The sequence below is a fragment of the Physeter macrocephalus genome, chromosome 11 (assembly GCF_002837175.3).
Source record: "Physeter macrocephalus isolate SW-GA chromosome 11, ASM283717v5, whole genome shotgun sequence".
Taxonomy (NCBI): Eukaryota; Metazoa; Chordata; class Mammalia; order Artiodactyla; family Physeteridae; genus Physeter; species Physeter macrocephalus.
Window position 1 is genome coordinate 61,551,817 of NC_041224.1, and position 20,875 is coordinate 61,572,691.

The window sequence follows — 20,875 nt, forward strand, 5'->3', positions numbered from 1 at the left end:
CAGTGTAATAAGGAAGCTTAAAAGTTTCTGATAACCCTATAACTCCCCCAGAAGTAAAATGGTGAAGAGTGGTATTCAGAATAGGATTATGAATGTCTGAAGATAGTTATTTATTTTGTTTCTCTGTTTTATAGGTGTACCTCTATCTACACAATGGGGACCTCAAGGCTATTTCTACCCAATCCAGATTGCACAGTATGGGTTAAGTCATTACAGCAAGAATCTAACTGAGAAACCCCCTCACATAGAGGTATATGAAACAGCAGAAGACAGGGACAAAAATAGCAAGCCCAATGACTGGACCGTGCCAAAGGGCTGCTTTATGGCTAGTGTGGCTGATAAGTCTAGATTCACCAATGTTAAACAGTTCACTGCTCCAGGTAAGTGATGTGTTTTTATATGTGTTTGCTAATTTTATATTGATTTATGGCACCTGATACTCCCTTAAAATTGTTTTTATGGTTTTTAAAAAACACATTAGCAGATGCTTGATATTACATATATGAAGAAACAAATAGTGTCACCCAAGTGAAATCTAAAAAAGGATCAGCTAAAAAATTTAATGTTATATAAGGAATATTTACTGCACGAAGAGCCAAGCCACAAGAACCAGGTTACTACATGATGTCTTTCTCCTTCCAGGGAACCAGATCCCACAGGAATAAAGTTTCTCAGTTTATTTTAATGTTTCAGCACAGTACTCATCCTTTAATTTTTAAACTATTTTGCATTAAGGCAGAAATTTTTCTTTATAGCGAGAGCCATCCTTTCCTTTGCCGATTTTTTTACCAGTAGCTTTTTATTTTTTCAAAGTAATATAGCATTACCAACCAGGCCTGCTTTCTATATTGACTTTTGTTAATGTATTAGATTGTTTCAAACTTCATATAAAGCCATTTCATTAATAAAATCTTTTATAAAATCAAATTAACTTTATGCAACATTTCCCCTTTTACTAAGACGGTCCCATTAATTGGGATGTAATGTATTTCTCTCCAGTAATCAATATCCATGAGAATTAATGAGTTCATTACTTAAAAAGACAATGGAATAATTTTAGCACCTCAGGCTTAATTTTCTGTGGCGGGGGTGGGGGGGGTGGGGGGGGGAATGTTTTCAAGAACAGAACTCATCTTCCCTCCCACCAACCTTGCCAGTTGGTAAATAAAAAGAGAGAAAAGGTTATAAGACCTTGTCTGTATTCTGTCCTTGTCCTTTACTGATGACTGTGTAATTCACAGACCTTGAAAACAGCAGTACAAATCTACTCATTCTAGATGGCCTTACATAATGGATTTATGAGTGCTTAATGCAATGCAAATAATGGGCGGTGACCTTTACTTTTTATTCTGTGGCTAAAACTTCTTTTATCCTATGGCATTCTGTGATTTTCCAGTACATAGAGCGTCTTTGCTTATTGTAAAACAACAGGCTTGGCTGGGTGAGAAAGTACGTGGAGATGTTTAAGAATATTTAGCTTATGATTTATAGCAGGAAATTATTAGACTAAAAAGGACATTTGATTTTGGTTGCATCTAGGGGGCTTATTTTTACACTGATTAATAATATCTGGATTAGGGTGGAAAACAGCAGCCCTCATCTCGATCTCCTCAAATGCTGGGAGGTTTTCTAGAACGATCTCTTGAACTCTGCCCTATTCAGAGCAATAGATTTCATTGTGCACTTTTGGGTACCCTGGTTAATACAAACAATAGATCTCCTCATACTAAGTGAAGGGCCCTTCACTTCAGCCCTTCATTCTGCAGCCAGCAACCAGAGATGAAACTACTTCCCAAGGTGGGTTTAAGCATATGGAGGAGAAAACTGTCTGTGACAGACATTCTGCCAGTGGCACACTAGCTACTCACAATTGGAACTCTCTGTTGGTAGGAGTGTGCTACCTCAGAATGTGGTACTTGTTTTGATATCTTGGATGTGTCTGGAGTTGTGTTTGATACAAGTATATGAGGGAGAGTTAGTTGGAGTTGTTGCTCAGAGCAGGAGAAGGAAATCAAAAAGGTAAGATGTTTATTAAAACGTAGGGATGGGAAATGAGGCTTTTTAGATGATATAGTCTTCTTGGGAGATAAATTCAGAGAATCATTGATGAGAAGAAATTGGAACTTGTGCATAAAAACATAGGCCTAAGTGAAGTGAGGCTCTGGAAGACCAGAGGCTACATGCTGTTGGTCTTTTTCCTTTTTGGCCTTGAATTTTTTTTCCCTGAAAGGAAATAAGATTATCTAGAGGGAAAAACCATAACATGGGTTTGCAGCATATTTTTTATTGTTTGTTTGTTGAAGAATGTTTTTTTTCCTTCTACCTAATTTTAAAATTGAATGAATTAAAACTTTATACCTGTCCTGCTTTATTAAATTAGCTTTCCCTTTCCCAAGCACTCTCTTCACTTCATTTCCATGACCTCACTTTCTCCTCTCTGTGTAGCCATTCCTTCTGAGGCTTCTTATGAACTTCTCTTCTTCTGCCTGACCCTTGTCTCTCTGTTCCTTGAGGTTCTGATTAAGGCCTCTTCTCACTCCACGTAGTAAACCTGTTGATTAATAACAGTTCATGTTATGTGTGAAAACATTGATTTAAAGACTATTCTTAAATGTTTATCATCCTTTGTTGCCTAAAGTACATTTATATGTACCACATATACCAAAAATAGACACTTATAGTTACTCCTGGGAATAACCGGTCAGAGAGAGGAGTCATGGATTTCAAGCGACAGGAAGCTTGAAACTTTCTATTAGTAGATTTAAAGCACAGGTCTCCAGATAGCTTAGGATTCTCCAGTAGAGCTCAAAATCATGCCTGGTATATTTCCAAAGTGTTTGCCATAACCACAGTCTTGTCCCAGTTGCTACCATTCAGACCCTTCTGAGTGACGTAGACAGGATATTTAACCTCTCTGTACATCTATAAGATAGAAATTAAAAGACCTGTCTCATATGATTGTGGATTGATTTAAATTGGGGATTGTGACTTCTTTGTCACTTCTCCTCTGTGGCTCAATAACCCCCTCTGGTGGTGTTAAATGACATCATTCATTACTGAGTTCTTTGAACTACATAATCTGTTATATTGAAACATATGGTGATTGATTGAACTATATCATTTCATTAGATTTGTATACATAAAGTGAAAATAAGAATGGAATTCTGAGAAGAAAATATAATTCTTCAACTTTCTCCCATTTGGACTTCTGAAGATGGTAGTGAGAATGGATGCCATAGTAAACAGTGTTGTCTGATTAATGAGGCATTACCATAAGAATAAAAAAATAAGTAGCACTCAAGATAGCCTCTGCTGAATATAATTTAATCTTGAGTAATTTATAAGTCAATTCAGAATCCTGCGAAACATCCTGAAACATCAAGTACGTTGTACTGAGCATCAGATTCCATTTACTATAGATACAGGAAAATGCCAGCTAAGAGAGAGGTTGCATGTTGACATTTCTCCAGATAAAATGGATTTTTACTGTGTTAGAAATATACTTCTGAAATCACTTTTTAAAAAGTCAAAGCATCATACATCTAGCAAGATGTTCTCATTCTCAGTACCACTTCCATAATTGTCTATTCCATCAAATGAAGTAATTAAGAGCCTTGGGTCAATTATATCCACACTGGTAGAGTCCAGTGTTGGAAGAGTTAATGATCAGCTCAACATGGTGATAATACTGTCCAAGCTAATCACACTGTATACACTATCATCAGTTCACATTCCCAATCATTGCTCCAATAAGGAGCACCCAAGATTTCCTCAAGGACGCCTTAAAGTAGATCTGATTCTATAGCTATGTTTAAGAGAAATAATTCTTCCACTGGTTATTCTCATGAGGATGGTATTTCCAATATCATTTCTTTTTCACAGTCTTTGAGCTTAGACCCAGGAACCCTGGTTTCTAGTCCCTGCTCTACCACTAGTTAGCATTTGGCTTTGGGCAAACCTTTTACCCTTGCAAAGCCTCCATATCTTCATCTCTAAAATGGAAGCAGTAATTCCTGCTCTACCAGCCTCAGAAGATTATTGTAAGGATCAAATGAGATAATACATGTGAATGTGTTTTTAAGATTTAAGCTCTGGGGACTTCCCTGGTGGCGCAGTGGTTAAGAATCTGCCTGCCAATGCAGGGGACACGGGTTCGAGCCCTGTTCTGGGAAGATCCCACATACCACTGAGCAACTAAGCCCGTGCGCCACAACCACTGAGCCCATGTGATGTGCCGCAACTACTGAAGCCCACGCGCCTAGAGCCTGTGCTCCACAGCAAGAGAAGCCACTGCAATGAAAAAAAACAGCCCACCTACCGCAACGAAGAGTAGCCCCCGCTCACCGCAACTAGAGAAAACCCGCGCGCAGCAACGAAGGCCAATGCAGCCAAAATAAATTAATTAATTAAATAAATTTTAAAAAGATTTAAGCTCTGTATAGACCAAGATATTCACATTTACCTTAAATGTTATAAACTTTGTACTACATTATATTTTTGTTGTTTTTCTTCCTCTTTTTCTTCTTCTTCCTGCTGCTGCTACTGTTTGGTTTTAATATGCTCAGTTTCTTTTCTTGGTAGAAGTCAACTTTCTGGGAGTCAGCCATCTTCGTACTGTAGACATGCAAGAGAAATTTCCTATTTGACAATTTGCCAAATAAAACAGCTCTGCTATTTTATCAGCCTCTGAAACCATTGGCTTCAGAATCATCATCATCATCATCATCATCATCATCATCTTCATCATCATCATTTTATACTATGTTTCAAGCCACTATCCTTTTTTTTTAATCCTCACAGTTACCTTGCAAAGTAATATTATTTCTACTTAACACGTGAAGAAACTGAGGCTCAAATAGTAATATTATTTCTACTTAACACGTGAAGAAACTGAGGCTCAAATAGGTGTATCTTGTTGAACATCTCAAAGCTAGTAAGTGGTGAAGTGAGAATCCAAACAAAGTTTGTTTGTTTTAACTCCAGAGCCTCCCCCAGTGTTCCTCACTTTTTGTTGACTACATGAGCCGATTGCTTAATTTCCAGAATTTATTCACAATTCCAATAAATATCTGAAGACAAACCTATCATTTTCAACACGATTGGTGATTCAGAGCATGTATTATACAGCCAGACTAGACAACCTGTGTTCAACTCTTTGAACCTTAGGCAAGTTACTTAACTTCTGTGTCTGTGTTCATCATTCATAGAGTAATAATAGCACTACTCTTGTTAAGTGTTATAATGACTAAATGAGTTACTATGTGTAAAGCACTTAGAACATAGTAAATACTTACTAAATATTAAGTAAATAAATTTTTTTTAAGATGTTGGGGGTAGGAGTTTATTTATTTATTTATTTATTTATGCTGCGTTGGGTCTTCGTTTCTGTGCGAGGGCTTTCTCTAGTTGTGGCAAGCGGGGGCCATTCTTTATCGCAGTGCATGGGCCTCTCACTATCATGGCCTCTCTTGTTGTGGAGCACAGGCTCCAGACACGCAGGCTCAGTAGTTGTGGCTCACGGGCCTAGTTGTTCCGTGGCATGTGGGATCCTCCCAGACCAGGGCTCGAACCCGTGTCCCCTGCATTAGCAGGCAGATTCTCAACCACTGCGCCACCAGGGAAACCCGTAAATAAAATTTTTTTAGGGAATTCCCTGGTGGTCCAGTGGTTAGGACTCCATGCTTCCACAGCTGGTGGCCCAGGTTCTATTCCTGGTTGGTGAGCTAAGATCGCACAAGCTGCGCAGCACAGCCAAAAAAAAAAATTTTTTTTTTTTAATTCACGTCTTAACCATTCTTTTCTTCTAGGCTCTTTCTTGTAATATTATGTGCTGAGCCAGCTTTTGGGTATATTTTTTCTTTTTGTAGAGTGGGTATACTAGACAATCATTGATTATTGGTCAGCCAGTATTTGATCTAGAAAAGGCAGTTTGACCACAGTACCTTAGCTATCTGCTAAGGCCATTAACCGCTCTAATGTAAACTAGACAGGCCAAAAGGTAAGAGCTTTGCCCTGATGCTCACAAGCCATCACGGACTCAACAATTGTCATCTGTTTATGGTTAACTTAGTAAAAATAAAAATTTTTTTTAAAATCTGACATATAAAATATTGAAGTATTAATTTTGTATGGTCAGTGATTGTCAAGGATGAATTGCAAGTAACTTTTAAATACGAAGAGCTTCTATTCTAACCAGTCTTTTTTGGTATATTTTCCCCCTACAGAAACCAGTGATGGTGTATCCTTGCAACTGGGGAACACAAAAGATTTTATTATTTCATTTGACCTCAAGTTCTTAACAAACGGAAGTGTGTCTGTGGTTTTGGAGACCACAGAAAAGAATCAGCTCTTCACTGTACATTATGTCTCAAATACCCAGCTAATTGCTTTTAAAGAAAGAGACATATACTATGGCATTGGGCCCAGAACTTCATGGAGCACGGTTACCAGGGACCTGGTCACTGACCTCCGGAAAGGAGTGGGTCTTTCCAACACAAAAGCTGTCAAGCCAACCAAAATAATGCCCAAGAAAGTAGTTAGGTTGATTGCAAAAGGGAAAGGCTTCCTTGACAACATTACCATCTCTACCACAGCCCACATGGCCGCATTCTTTGCTGCCAGTGATTGGTTGGTGAGGAACCAGGATGAGAAAGGTGGCTGGCCAATTATGGTGACCCGTAAGTTAGGGGAAGGGTTCAAGTCTTTAGAGCCAGGGTGGTACTCTGCCATGGCCCAAGGGCAAGCCATTTCTACATTAGTCAGGGCCTATCTCTTAACAAAAGACCATATATTCCTCAATTCAGCTTTAAGGGCAACAGCCCCTTACAAATTTCTATCAGAGCAGCATGGAGTTAAAGCTGTGTTTATGAATAAACATGACTGGTATGAAGAATATCCAACCACACCTAGCTCTTTTGTTTTAAATGGCTTTATGTATTCTTTAATTGGGCTGTATGACTTAAAAGAAACTGCAGGGGAAAAACTCGGGAAAGAAGCGAGGTCCTTGTATGAGCGTGGCATGGAATCCCTTAAAGCCATGCTCCCCTTGTACGACACTGGCTCAGGAACCATCTATGACCTCCGGCACTTCATGCTTGGCATTGCCCCCAACCTGGCCCGCTGGGACTATCACACCACCCACATCAATCAACTGCAGCTACTCAGCACCATTGATGAGTCCCCAGTCTTCAAAGAATTTGTCAAGAGGTGGAAAAGCTACCTTAAAGGCAGCAGGGCAAAGCACAACTAGAGCTCAGAACCAAAATCATGTTTCAGCCTCTGCTGTACACAAAAACTATGGGCTCTCTGTCAGCAGAGCATAGGCACATTTTAAAAGGTTGTATACTAGGGTTTTGTGGATTACATCAAAGTGATAAATGATCCTTAAAACCAGTCTTCTGAGATAATTGCATTCCATGAGTTGGGTGTTTAGAAATGTAGGTGGCATTTAGAGCAGAAAAGTGGTTAGTCAATGGGTGAATGAAAATGTTTAACTTGGCCTTGCTTATCACCCTATACAGATAGTTCCACAGATAGTCCAGTCCTCTCGGTTTGGGAAAGACAATGGTAAGTAGCTCTTACTGGCCAACTGTCCAGCACTTGCCTGCAAACTTAGTATGGGGCTCTTTTAAAATGTGGTTATTTATGTTTATGTTGAAAGCAGACTTTAAAAAAATAATGTGCTGTAATACAGTAAATATGTACTTGTAGCCTGAATAGTGGACTGTGTGCAACTTTAAAAATGATGTTTCTTTTCTATATATTAATTTCTTGGGAGTGAATGAGCATTTGTTGCATTTGTTCAATTTGTTATATATGGAGAATATTTTGAATTTATGGTTTTCTTGAAATGTGTAAATTAAAAACACAACCAGTGTTCAGGCTTCACAGTTATATAATGTAAGCACAACTAAAATGAAACTTGTTGACTGCACAAGAAATTACAGAAATGTTATCTGTTTTATGAAACTTGATCTACAATCAGTAAAGGTTTGATAATCATTCTATCCCTCCTCTACCCCCATGTGGTGGTTTCTCTTTGTCACTATCTAGAATTTTGTATTTCATTTCAGACTATGCTAAAGAGTTTTTCTATGTTGGGGGAACATTTGGGAATTTTTATTATAAACCTAAATTTGGGGAGGAGGTAGTAATTTTGATAAGTCCACTACCACTGTTTTTTTAAGATTTTTTTTCCCCTTTAAAGAAAATTACTAGGTCAGATATTATAAGGTTTGTAGCAGGTTTTTTTTTTTTCTACTTAGATCATTCTTGGTCGACAACTTTCCAGACTATTGCCTTTTGTGCATCAGTGTTTTTCCTTTGCGATTTTAACTTTAAATTATTTCAGCTATTGGATAAAAGTGATGCTACTGCATTAGCTGTACATGTGTAATCAGACCTTTATTTTGGTTTTATACCTCACATAAATAGGTATCATAGCCCTCATACCCTGGGTAGTGTCTGCTATAAGACTTCAGGCAGTAGGTCAGAACTGAGGGGGGGCTGATTTTGCTGTCTTTGTTTTAATGTATGACAATACACTAAATCAATACAATAACTTATACAGAATGGAAATATGAGACCCCATATTTTCAGGGGACTGAGTCTGACACACACCGTGCAGTGTGTGTGTGACCTGTATGAAATGCATATCAAGAGCCAGGTGGGCGCCTGCCTGCACACTACATCTTGATTGAACTCGGCCTACCAACACCACTTAGAAACCAGACAATACATACATACCTATGTACAAAATATATGTATCAGTGGCAAAGGGGGCAGGAACAAAGATCTACAACTGAAGACAATATTAAACTGGCCATGGAAAAGTAAGTTTAAACTCCCAATTTATGTGACCACAAGTCAATTTTGCCCACAACAAAACAGTTGTGGGTTATTAGGTTTCCCCCTAGCTGTTGACCTTTGTAGTTCTTATACATTAGATGTCTCAACAAGAATATCTGGACTCCTTCTCTTTTTATTTCAGGGCTCAAAAATAAACCTTCTCCAATCTGGAAATCGTTTTTACTCCATCGTATTTGTTATTATTTAGAGCAGTCCAGACTTCTGCCTTGTGTTTGCATACTGGTACTTCAGATTGAGGGAATCAATGAAAACAGTATGGTACTGCTTCTGTGACAAATATCAGTGCCTTAACAATGTGGCTGTCTTTTTCCACTGAAAAAAGAAAGACATTTTGATCTAGAAATGGCATTGCTGTTTCATTGCTGTTGGTTTCACACTGCCTTCCACGTTGCAACAGCAACTCGATGTTTCCTGTGATCCCAGAATTTTCGAAGAGGGTGAGTTGACCCTGTAGCAGCACTGTCAGTACAAACCAGTAAGTTCTCAAACTAATGCCTCAGAATCACCTGGGAGCTTACTGAAATACAGATTCCAGATATTCAGTAAATCTGCCTGTGAAGCATGATAATCTGCATTTTTTTAAAAAGTGTTCAGGTAATTCTGATGCAAGTGAACTGGGGAATATTATGTGGAGAAACACTGCCCAAGACCATCCATCACATTTTTCTTCCTAAACACCTGTGGAGTTTTCTAGGATTTTAAATCATGCAAAATGTTTATTTAGTCTGAGCTTGGCGAGAATGGGGAAGGTATTTTAAAGTTTTGTTTTATTTCTTTAAATTTTTCTTTGTTACAAGAATATGGGTATTAGTTGTTTACACTTACCTTGAGTTAGTTTTGATATTAAATTAAACCTATTGCCACTTCAGTTATAAAACCAGCCAAAAGTTTCCAGATGAAGGTCAGGTTTGACCCTTTCAGAGTTATTGTACATAAAGGCTTCATCCAAAAACCATCCAGTGTATGTGAGGAAATACAAAAATGACACACAAGCACAACTCTACAGATGTGGCAGACCTTTTTCTTTGTTGGTGTGCAAACTTTCACTGAAAGCTGCTATTTTCATCCTCCTTTTAATTGTTTTTCTTGTTTCTCCTCCATTGTACATGTGGGTTATAGACCATGTGTTAAATATGCAATAAAGTGTTTACTGGATGCCCTTCTGAAGGGTAGTCCTTTGTAAAGCTGTACAGACTTTGCAGTTTAAGCACAATGTGCACATGTTAGTTTTATATACAGCAAAACTTGATTTTTTGCAGATGAAAAGGTATTTTGTTTCTATACAAAGTAAATGGATTGTTTGTGCTTAATGTAAAACAGCTTTATATAATTGTAAAATAAAGTTTTTATCTTAAAAGGAACATACCTGGATGTTTCTCTTTCTTCTCTGATTATTCTAAGATTACTTGAGCCCAGCAAGCATATTTCTGACCATTTTCTGTTCAGCTGGTGACAACTAGTCAGGCAGCAAATGTTCATTAAAGGTGTGTCAGGCCCTTTAAGACAAAGTGGGGAATATCATATAGGCCTTCATCCTAAGGAGGTTTAGTCTATAGCGGGAGCACAATGTCCACAAAACAGTTTCAGAAAAATAGAATGCCAAATTGTGTGGTCCGTCAGGGTAGGTGTTACAGAGGAGATAGCCTAAGCAGGGGCTTCAGGCCTGGGTACCAGGTAGAAGAAGAAGAAGGGGTAACGTGAGCAAAAGCAAGGTGCTGTGACAGTTGTGAGGATGCCCTTTCCCATGCTAATTCAGGCTGGTAACCACTTTTGTCTGATTCCGATTTATTTGAAAGTTTGTTCTTGCTGTATTTCCCATACGTAACCTCTTCTCCAGAACAAAAAGCGTTATTTAATCTCCCCACCCTCTTCCTCTCAGAAAGTAATGATTTAGGCTCCCTAATATGTATGAAACCAGAGACTAGTCTGGCTTCCTGTTATGTTTTCATTGCACATTATTTTTTAGATTATAAACGTTCTGCACCATTTCTATAATGGAATTCCAGTTGATTACCAATCAACTTTTTCTACCTGACGGGTGCACGTACTTTGACAGGCTGCTAATCAACATTGTTGTCATCTCTTCTTTCTCTCATCCTCAGTTGGGAAACAGCCATAAGATTGCAAGCAGTCCTTGGTCTGAATGAGGTCTTGCACTGCTCTTGCCTTGATTTTGCTATCTGTAGCCAAACTGTTAATACATCGGCCATTCTGCTTTAGCACACTGAGCATCACATATTTGCCTCCCCATTGCCCTTGAGAGGAGACAGACCCTCCATGCTGCACAGGACTTATTCCATAGTCTGGTGAGCTCTCCTTTGCTGAGAATGCCTCCTTTGTCTCCACAGGGCTTTTTTATTTTTATTTTTTAATTTATTTTATTTTTATTTATTTTTGGCCACGTTGGGTCTTTGTTGCTGCATGCGGGCTTTCTCTAGTTGTGGCGAGCAGGGGCTACTCTTCGTTGTGGTGCGCGGGCTTCTCATTGCAGTGGCTTCTCTTGTTGCGGAGCACGGGCTCTAGGCGTGTGGGCTTCAGTAGTTGTGGCTCGCGGGCTCTAGAGCGCAGGCTCAGTAGTTGTGGCGCACGGGCTTAGTTGCTCCGCAGCATGTGGGATCTTCCCTGAACAGGGCTCGAACCTGTGTGCCCTGCATTGGCAGGTGGATTCTTAACCACTCCGCCACCAGGGAAGTCCTTCCAATGCATTTCGGAGGCCATCGGCATTCCACTCCGGTTCCATGAGATTCCACTGTATCCTTAGTATAAATGAGCCCTACTTAATAACATAGTGTCTCTATTATAAAGAAAAGTGTAATGTGAGTTCTACATTTTCTTTCAGTCTGGACCACTGTATTTGCTAGGGTTGCCATTAAAAAAAAAAACAGCCACGGACTGTGTGGCTTAAATAGTGGAAATTTATTTTCTCGCAATTCTGGAGGGTAAAAGTCCAAAATCAAGGTGTCACCAGGGTTGGTTTCTTCTGTGGTCTCTTTCCTTGGCATGCAGGATGCTGCCTTCTTGCTGTGTCCTCACACATGGTCGTCCCTCTGTGTGTTGTCTGTGTCCTAACCAGTCATATTGAATCAGGGCCCATTAATTCAGAAACCTCAGTTTACCTTAATTACCTCTTTAAAGGTCTTCTCTCCAAATACAGTCACAATCTGAGGTCCTAGTGGTTAGGACTTCAACATGGATTTTGGGTGGGACACAATTCAGCCCATTAGCAACCATTCTTCACTCATGAAGTGCACAGAAACCAAACTAGCCAGGGTTGCCATTTAATTTATTGACAACCAGCTAAGGCCAAAACTCAGAGATCTTTAGGGAGTGTTAGGTGGGCTGAAATCTAGACCGGGGACTCGGGAGGCAAGGCTCTCTGGCTCTGCTGTTATCACATCAGGAACTTACTCCACCCCCATGGGCTTCAGTTGCCTCCTAACACAAGTCCAATAAGAGAGAACTAGTTGATCTTAAAGTTTTTTTAGGGAAATGGTTGATCAAAAAGTAACCACTAAGCTTAAGCATTGGTGCTAAAAAAGTATATAGACACCATCAGCTGCAAGATTTTTATTCTTCCTGCCATGTGCCATTTCCATTAGCCCATTCTGAATATAGAACTCTGAAGTATTGAAAAAATATATTTAGATACAGAGTATATCAGAATTGTAGGTTGTGGTGAGATTTTGTTTCATGACAATTTAAAAAATATCAAGTCTGCATTATTATAGCATTATTGTTACAAATAATTAACAATATAGGGATAAAATACTGATTTTCATTATACCAACTCATTAAGCATGTCAAATTGAAAATGGATGTGAATTTAAATGTGTTGGTGATGAGTTTCAATGTTTGCAGCTCACTTTCTGGTGAAAAGATACTGTTACCATCTGGTAAGTATGATTGGTAACTTGTGTGTGGATGCTGCATTTCCTGAATGTTAAGTAGCAGCAACACTGTGTAATTTTGCTAATCCTTTTCCAGAAGTAGGATTTTGTGAAATGACAGGACTGCAAAGCAAACCATCGAGCAGTAGCCAAGAGAACAGCGAAAGAGGAAGAAAAAAGTCCTGGGAAGGATCAGAAATAGAGCAGCCCACGAACTGCTGGTAAACACACGGTTTAGGGAGGATATTATTAGGCAACCTCGCGCACATTGCCTGTAGCGCACCTTGGAAAGGGCCAGTGCCTTCCTGGGATTTTGCTCTGTTCTCATCAGCACCTAGTGAAATCCCCGAGATAAGAATGGCTGTTCCATTTCAGTTTAGAAAATCTAGTAGAGTGGTAATCTCTTTGGGCACTAGAGAAGGAAGTAAATCCCTGAGGTCTGGTGGGGGTGGAGGGGTCTTGGCAAAAGCACAGGAGCTTAATTTAATGCCTGTTACTCTGTCTTTCCTTTTTTAACACCTGTGAAATTAAATCTCTGCAATTCAATCGAATACAGAGTAGGAGGCCCCAAACTAATTCCCAAATCCCATCAATGGTGTGGCGAGGTAATCAGGAGGAGGAGAGTGCATCTTCTCAACTCCTGCAGGCAACAAAGAGGGTACTGTCTCCATCTGGAAATACCCACCAGGAGGTGTCACCCAGGCAGCTTCTTGTCAGCTTGAGTAAATATTCAGAGCTCTGAGTATCAGGGTACAGCAAAGTACAGCCAACAATGGCTCTGGATTGGTGTTTCTTTTTCTTTTTTTTAAAGTAGAATGATAGAAAGTTTTTTTTTTTAAGATTTATTTATTATTTTATTTTATTTATTTTTGGCTGCGTCGGGTCTTAGTTGCAGCACGTGGGATCTTTCGTTGGGGCACGCGGGCTCTTCATTGCAGAGCGCAGGCTTCTCTCCAGTTGTGGCGCGCAGGCTCCAGGGTGCGTGGGCTCTGTAGTTTGTGGCACGCGGGCTCTAGTTGAGGTGCTCGAGCTCAGTAGTTGTGGCGCGCGGGCTTAGTTGCCCTGCGGCATATGGGATCTCAGTTCCCCAGCCAGGGATTGAACCCGCATCCCTTGCGCTGCAAGGTGGATTCTTTACCACTGGACCACCAGGGAAGTCCCTGGATTGGTGTTTCTTGATCTTTGTTTAGGAATAAGGAGAGGGAATAAGCACCATTGTAGGTGCCCCCCAAGCTCAACCTCATTTACCACTCAGCCTGACTCGGGTGGTAGATGAGAAAACAAAACACTGTTTAAGCAGCTTGCTCAAGGTCATGCAGTTCTTTTCACGTGCTAGCTGCCAGGACAGCAAAGGTAAGAAGATGCTGTGCCTGCCCTGAGCCACAGCCAGGAGCGCTCTTCCTCTGGTAGGCTTTGGGTATCCTCCCCCACCCAAATCAAAGCCAAGTAGTAGTGGGAATATGGGAAGCTCAAGTGTCTGCGTGCCCACAGTCGGGCTCTGGCAAAAGGACTCCACATGTACTCCTAATTCTTTTGACAGTCTTGGGAGGAAGTACTATGTGAACTTCACAGATGAAAAAACAAACTTGGAGAAGTCAAACGACTCACCAGAAGTCATTCAGTAATTTGACAGCCAAGGTCTGGAAGCCAGGTATGTCCGCCCCCAGATTCCATGTTCCAAGCCATCATCCCCAAGCAATAGCCATGACCCACTAGCTCCTGACTCCACCCCAGGGGGCTCAAGTAGGGATGCAGATCTCAGCCCCAGTGCTGGCCCACAGATGGGAAAATGAGCCCATTTCCTCTGTGGACTCTATGAGATCTGTTGAAATTGATACTTGCTCCACTAAATGATTAGAAGAGCCGGGAAACAGGAGGTTGTTTCAGCGATCAAGTCTCCTTGGTATGTGCTCCGTTTCTTCTGCATCCCTGGACCATCTGTATACATTAGATCTTGGATGACCCAGCATCACAGCCCCTCCGGCACCCTCCTGCTGTTTACCGTCTTCCGTAATGGACTTTCAAAAGCTCTGTATGTTGCAGAGTAAGATGTAAGTAGAGTGTGTTTGTGTGTGCAAATGCATACACACGTATGTAAATGCACAAGAAACATCTGGAAGGATTCAGCGGGCGGTTACCAGGCAGCCTGCCAGCAGCTGGAGAGGCAGTGATGAGTAAGAATGGGTCCCTGCCCTCTATAATCTGCGAAAGTAACAGATTCAGGAGGCACACGTTTTTTATTCTTTGCTATGAAAACAAAACATTTAAAAATGTTACAAATTCCAAATTAGAGTCTGAATTAATGAGATTCTCAAGAACGTTCCTACATTAAACTTTTTAGCATCCTTCCATTAGTTTAGTTTATCCTCAGGGTGGTCCTAGGGGACCAATGGAGTGGGCATCCCCTTTAATGGCAGAGTGCAGGCCTCCCTACAGCTGCTCATTTTCTCCATCCCCCAGAACAAACCAGTTCCCCAGAGTTCTCAGCACAGAGTTCTCTGGGAGATGGGTCAGGGTCACGGTAAGCCCCAGACCCGTGTTTCTGAGCATGCTCACACACACACACACAGTGCAGCCTGCCCACCCCCTTGGGAAATTCAGAACTCAGCCCAGGCCTGGTGGGCCCAGCAGATCCTGAGAGCAAAAACTACAGAGAGGTAGGATTAACAGAAAACCCAGAGAAGTCAGGGAAATCACACACAGCTGCTGTCTTTTCAGTGGGAAGGAGAGTCTTTGCCCACACTGGAACCATCGAGAAGAAATGCCCCAGCTGTCCTTGCAGCTCAAAGAACAATTCCAATTCTCAGTTGAGGAAAAGGGCTTTGAGTCTGAGGACAGGACCCCTGCCCCTTCCCCCAATCCCCACCTCATGGACCCCTCCCCAGAGTTATCCTCCACCCTTATCTTGCCCCCAGCAAGCTACCCGTGAAGTCAGAGACTCTTGGGCTAAAACCTGATTACAGTCAAAATGCGAACCTAATTGTAAGCTGCTTCATCATGTACACCTTGGTGTAAATGGAGTGACCAGATCCTTTGTGAGAGTGGTTTGCTGGAAGGTGGCACAGCCAGCGGGCCCTGGGGCCAATGGGCTGAGGAGGGTGAGGGAGACCACTCGTGGACCACACCACTGTCACCCGTGTCCTCCCTGGCTGACTGGCACCTCCAAGCTGCGATTCTTGTCTTGCCTCTGGCTCTGTGTCCTTCAAGGTGGCCTCTTAATTGGCGGAAGAAATCTTTAACTGAAGGCTTTCTCTATGGATCACAAAGTTTGTCCAGACATCTTAAATCAATGCGCCCAGCCCTCTGGTGACCGCCGCAGCGCCTGCCCGTGCTCTAAGCAGATCCCACAGTTCATTCATATTTTTAATTACTAACTGAATTAAACTAGGCTAAGAGGAAAAAGTGAACAGAAGTCAGCCCTGAGTCTCTCCTTTGCTGATTGCACAAAATGTCTCCAGGGACCTGCAAAGACCTCTGCCCCACCTAGCTAGGCCTTTTTCAGGAGAGAAGGGCAGACCCTTTGGAGAACTCTATGAAAGCCAGAGACTCTCTCACCAGAAAAATGCCCAGAAAATTTTAGATACATTTTTGGGCCCCATGGTCTCAGCCAATTATTGAGCCTCCTGATATCCTGAATTTTACCCAAAGATCTGGAAGGTATCTATGAACCCCCAAGTGAAGAGTCACTATATTGTTTATATTTAAAGATGTAAACTTACAAGCTTTCAGAAACCTGGCAAGTGAAATAATTGTAAAAGAATAATTGGGTCAGTGAGTGATAAAGAATAGTGGGGACTGTGGCTAAAACAAAGCATTGAAAATCATGTCAAAAATTAAATTATTACTAGATGAACCAAACAAAATGCATCTTGAGACTAGGTTTAACTCATGGGTAACCTAAGTATTGTCTAAGGATTTCCTAGGTATTTACACATGCCCCGCCCTCCAGTTGATAATGAGATCTACCCATTATCTAACCCCCATCATTCCTACTGGAGCATAAGCGTTTCTCCTCAATCTTATGTCATAAGAGTTCTCTCAATTCTTCTCCTCCATGTTGTTGACAGTTCTTCCAGGGCTCTGCTCAGCTCCAAGGCCCGAATTAAAACAGCACTTCAGCCATGAAGCATCCCTGACAGCCAGACCTGCATCCCTGCATCTCTCTCCCCTCCAGCTCCTATAGGCGTTCTGGGGTGCCCACGATGAGCTACACTGTGATCCCTGAGCCCTTTGACTCAGTTGTCAACACCCATTGCCTAAACCAGTGGTTCTCACTAGGGCAATGTCTGCCACCTAGGAGACATTTGGCAGTGTCTGGAGAAATTTTTATGGTTATGATCTGGGGGAGGCACCTAGTGAGTGGGGGCCAGGGGTGTTGCTGAACATCCTACAATGCACAGGACAGCTGCCCACACAAAAAATTATCTAGCCCAAATGTCAATAGTGCTGAGGTTGAGAAACCCTGTTCTGAGCTGGCCCTGAATGAGTTCCTTGAGGGCAGGGCTGTGTCGTGTTTAATGCTGTGCCCCAGGCTCTATGACCCAGGGGCTGGCACAAAGGACGTACTCAAATGTTGAGGAGGTGGAATGGTTCGGGGGCGGGTCTAAAGAGAAAGCCAATCTTGGCCCCAGTAGTGCACAGCTGAGTCAGGGCGGGGACCGCATGCACACCGGCCCTCCTCCACACAAACAACTCAACTCAACCGAGACAGGGCAACCTTGATGTGGATTGCTGAGAGGGGCTTCACGAGTGTGGGTAGACCGCCTTAGAATTGTTTGTTTACTTGGGCTCTTAAGGTAGCAAGAACAGAAACCCAGGGCTCCTTGAGAGATGGAACGTTCACTGTCAAGAGATATGTGAATAGAAACCAGGCCTTAGGAAAAGCAGAGCAGCTGCAGGAAGCCTGGACTGGGAGCTGTCACCCTGGCAACTTCCATTAAGAAGATGAAGGTAAAAAAAAAAAAAAAAAAAAAGAAGATGAAGGTAAAGCCCTGTCTCTTCCTTCCATCTGGCCCCACCCTAAACACCCCCCCCTCCCCGCCCCCCCCCCCCCCCCCGGTTCATTCAGATTTCCTGCTTACCCTTTACCTGGGCCCCTACCAGGGCCAACTTATCCATTAGTCACAGCCCCTAAGGCCCTCAATGCTTTTTAGGAGCCCACAGAAGTGTTTTAATTTTAATTTCTTTTAAAATCAGAAGAAAAAGACGAATATAATGATGGTGAGGGCTTTCCTGGTGGCGCAGTGGTTGAGCATCTGCCTGCCAATGCAGGGGACACGGGTTCGAGTCCTGGTCTGGGAAGATCCCACATGCCGCGTAGCAACTAGGCCCGTGTGCCACAACTACTGAGCCTGTGCGTCTGGAGCCTGTGCTCCGCAAAAAGAGAGGCCACGATAGTGAGAGGCCCGCGCACCGCGATGAAGAGTGGCCCCCACTTGCCACAACTAGAGAAAGCCCTCGCACAGAAACGAAGACCCAACACAGCCAAAAATTAATTAATTAATTAATTAAAAAATAATAATAATGGCGAATAGAAAACAATGAATCCAGCCTGGATTATATTTGTCGTAATACCAATGCAGTCATATAATTCTAGTACATTTTTAGGGAGAGAGGAGACCACCTACAAAGATCCTGCCCACACCCTCCCCAGCCCCTCTACACCGTGACCTTTCAGGTGCAACCACCATGAACCACCTCTCCTTGTTTCTTACTGAAAATTCTACAGAGAATCTACTGGAGACATTTTGAATATAAAGATGTAACTAGGAAGTACACTGACTCTGATGAATTTTCCTTGGGAAAGGGCTTTCCGGAATGGACTCCATTAAGTCAATTTAATTCCTTGATCAATTTTCTATAAAGCCCAGTTAAGCCATTTCCAATTTTTTAGCTTTTTCATTTTGAGTTGACTAAAACTATTTTCATGGGGACCAATTCTTTTTCACTTAAGTTTTAGGTTAGAAATTTGGTTCATATATCACATTTTGGTCAGTACCAGATTTCACTGAGGATAGTTTCTGTCATGGCAAGTTCTCTTTTGTGAGCTTTATTTCTACCAAGTCCATTTTCTAGGGTCAAATTTTGTTCAAAATTTGGTCAGGATCATTTGATTCTTTCATAATTGTAGGAGATAACAACCCGTCTAATTTAGCCATCTCAGTTTTTCTCTGCATTAGATAAAAGACGAGTCTCTAACAATTTCCTAGCTCGTACCACAAAAAAATTGAGACTACATTTATGAGCTAGAGAGATGGGGTGTGGCGGGAGGGCAGGAAGAGTAGACAGAAGTTTAGCAGCACTCCTGAGTTGCTGAGTACACACAGGATGTCCTGGGGAAGGGGGTGAGGTCGATGGGAAGGTGGAAATATTCTCCATTCCAGCTCATCTTTGTCTACTCTTATGTCACAGTTCACTTGACTACCCTTTGGTCAACCAGGGATAAGAGGACAGCTGTGGTATAAAATATGATGGCCTAGAACTACCAGTGAGTCAACAGCTGGGGCAAGCCAGTGTCCCTTACGAAGGAGGTAAGGCATGAAACCAGGGGTCTTGGACCAGACAAACTGGAGAGTTGTCTCCGTGTCAGGAAGCACTTCCACATGTACTATGTCCTGGGAATTCTAAATGGTGCTGGGAGGCAGGCCATGTCACCTCGGATTCATGGACGAGGAAGGAAAATAAGTCCAGTAAGGTGGGTCTTCTTGTTCCATACTCAGTGATTCTCCATTATGCCTCACAGCCTCTCTGAGGAAGGGTCTTCGGGTGGTCTCCTAACATTTCTGGGGCCTGGAACAAGAGTACAAATGGAGGCCCACCAACCACATGACTAAATATTTCAAAGTTCTTAATCAGGCTCACAAGCCCTTTAAAGATAGTTGTTTTCTCCTCCTACCTTAACAGATATACCTTAATAATGACAAAATTGAAAATAGTGTTTTTCATGTGACTGAAAACAGGCTTTTATATGGCTGAAAGTTAGTAAAATATCAAAGATGGCTGAATTTAATCATTACTATGTATGTCTGAGTGTTCTGTTGATGGGCTCATGATGTTTGAAAGACTAATAAAATAAAAACAGGTAAGTTATACATTATTCATTTTAGTGCATCTCTTCCTTTATTTCAACAAAATCACAATGTTGTTAAATAATTGGTAACAAAATTTTGTTCTACTGCCAGAAATGCCAAGTTAGACAACCTTTCTTGAGTTCTTAGTTTTTCTTTAAATTCTGTATGGAGAAACTTCAATATTCTGAGACAGTAGCAACTGGAATTAGTCATATATTCCTTAAAGTGGTCCTTAGGTTCAGAAGTGAATCATAAATTTTACATGTTCAAATAGTGTAATAAGCTTATATAGAATAACTCATCATTATCACAGGAAACGTTACATAATATTCTAATTGTCCCCTAGGAATTTCTCTCATTATAGATTTCAACATCTCTTGAAGCAGTATCTAGCTTGGTGGTACCCCAAATGCCAAACCATAAAATATTTGTTGCAGGTCTGTGATGAGGCAGGGAGGCTGTGATAGACTGTACCCCTGCAAGCACACTCTTTAATTCAGCTGGTATTTTTTCATAGCAGGACTTTCCAGATAAAGGAAGCAGTGTGTTAATTTATATTCCTTGATTAGCATGAAGAATCCATGTAGCATTTCTTAAGTTCTTTCACATTTTTCAACATTAGGACATTATAAAGAAAACCCGAAATACCCGTATCTTGCTCATTTGTTCAAATCTCTCAATTGAGATTCTGCCTTAATCTAGGCAGAAATGGCTAGAAAATAGTCTGTATAAACTGGACTATGTGAATGTGAATCTTCTCCTTTACGGTCATATGAGCGTTTTATTTCTGCTTTCTAGTTTCCTTACGTCTTATTGGAATATTACTTTTACTGCATATTATATATGAAGGTTCTTTCTACTTATAAAAACTTTTTTCTCTAAACATTTAAAAATATTTTTAGTCCTTTAAAAAATGACACAGCCAATTTAGATTTGTTTGTTTTTTAAAAATAACCCTTTGCTAACATTATTAGTGGCAAGCAAATAATTAACAAACTTTTAAAGATACTTTCATTTTCTGCCAAAGTCCATTGTTTGCTCTTTGAGGAT

At 41.2% G+C, this 20,875-nt stretch overlaps 1 protein-coding gene across 9 annotated transcripts in view; it reads left to right on the forward strand.

Annotated features, from left to right (window-relative positions):
* GLCE (glucuronic acid epimerase) overlaps nt 1-19,830 on the forward strand; it is a 118,416-nt gene extending 98,586 nt beyond the window's left edge. For 2 of the 9 annotated variants that reach the window (XM_007120399.4, XM_007120401.4), the window contains 4 exons: nt 135-380; nt 6,225-11,174; nt 12,853-12,976; nt 14,296-14,525. In XM_007120399.4, the coding sequence (XP_007120461.2) occupies nt 135-380; nt 6,225-7,249 (1,271 nt within the window). In that variant the 3' untranslated portion in view covers nt 7,250-11,174; nt 12,853-12,976; nt 14,296-14,525. Of the gene's footprint in view, nt 1-134; nt 381-4,142; nt 4,561-4,581; nt 5,161-6,224; nt 11,175-12,852; nt 12,977-14,295; nt 14,700-17,551; nt 17,706-19,166 lie in introns of those variants that run through there. The other 7 variants (XM_028495179.2, XM_028495178.2, XM_028495182.2 and 4 more) reach the window with 7 other exon arrangements.
* Nucleotides 19,831-20,875: the final 1,045 nt, after the last annotated feature.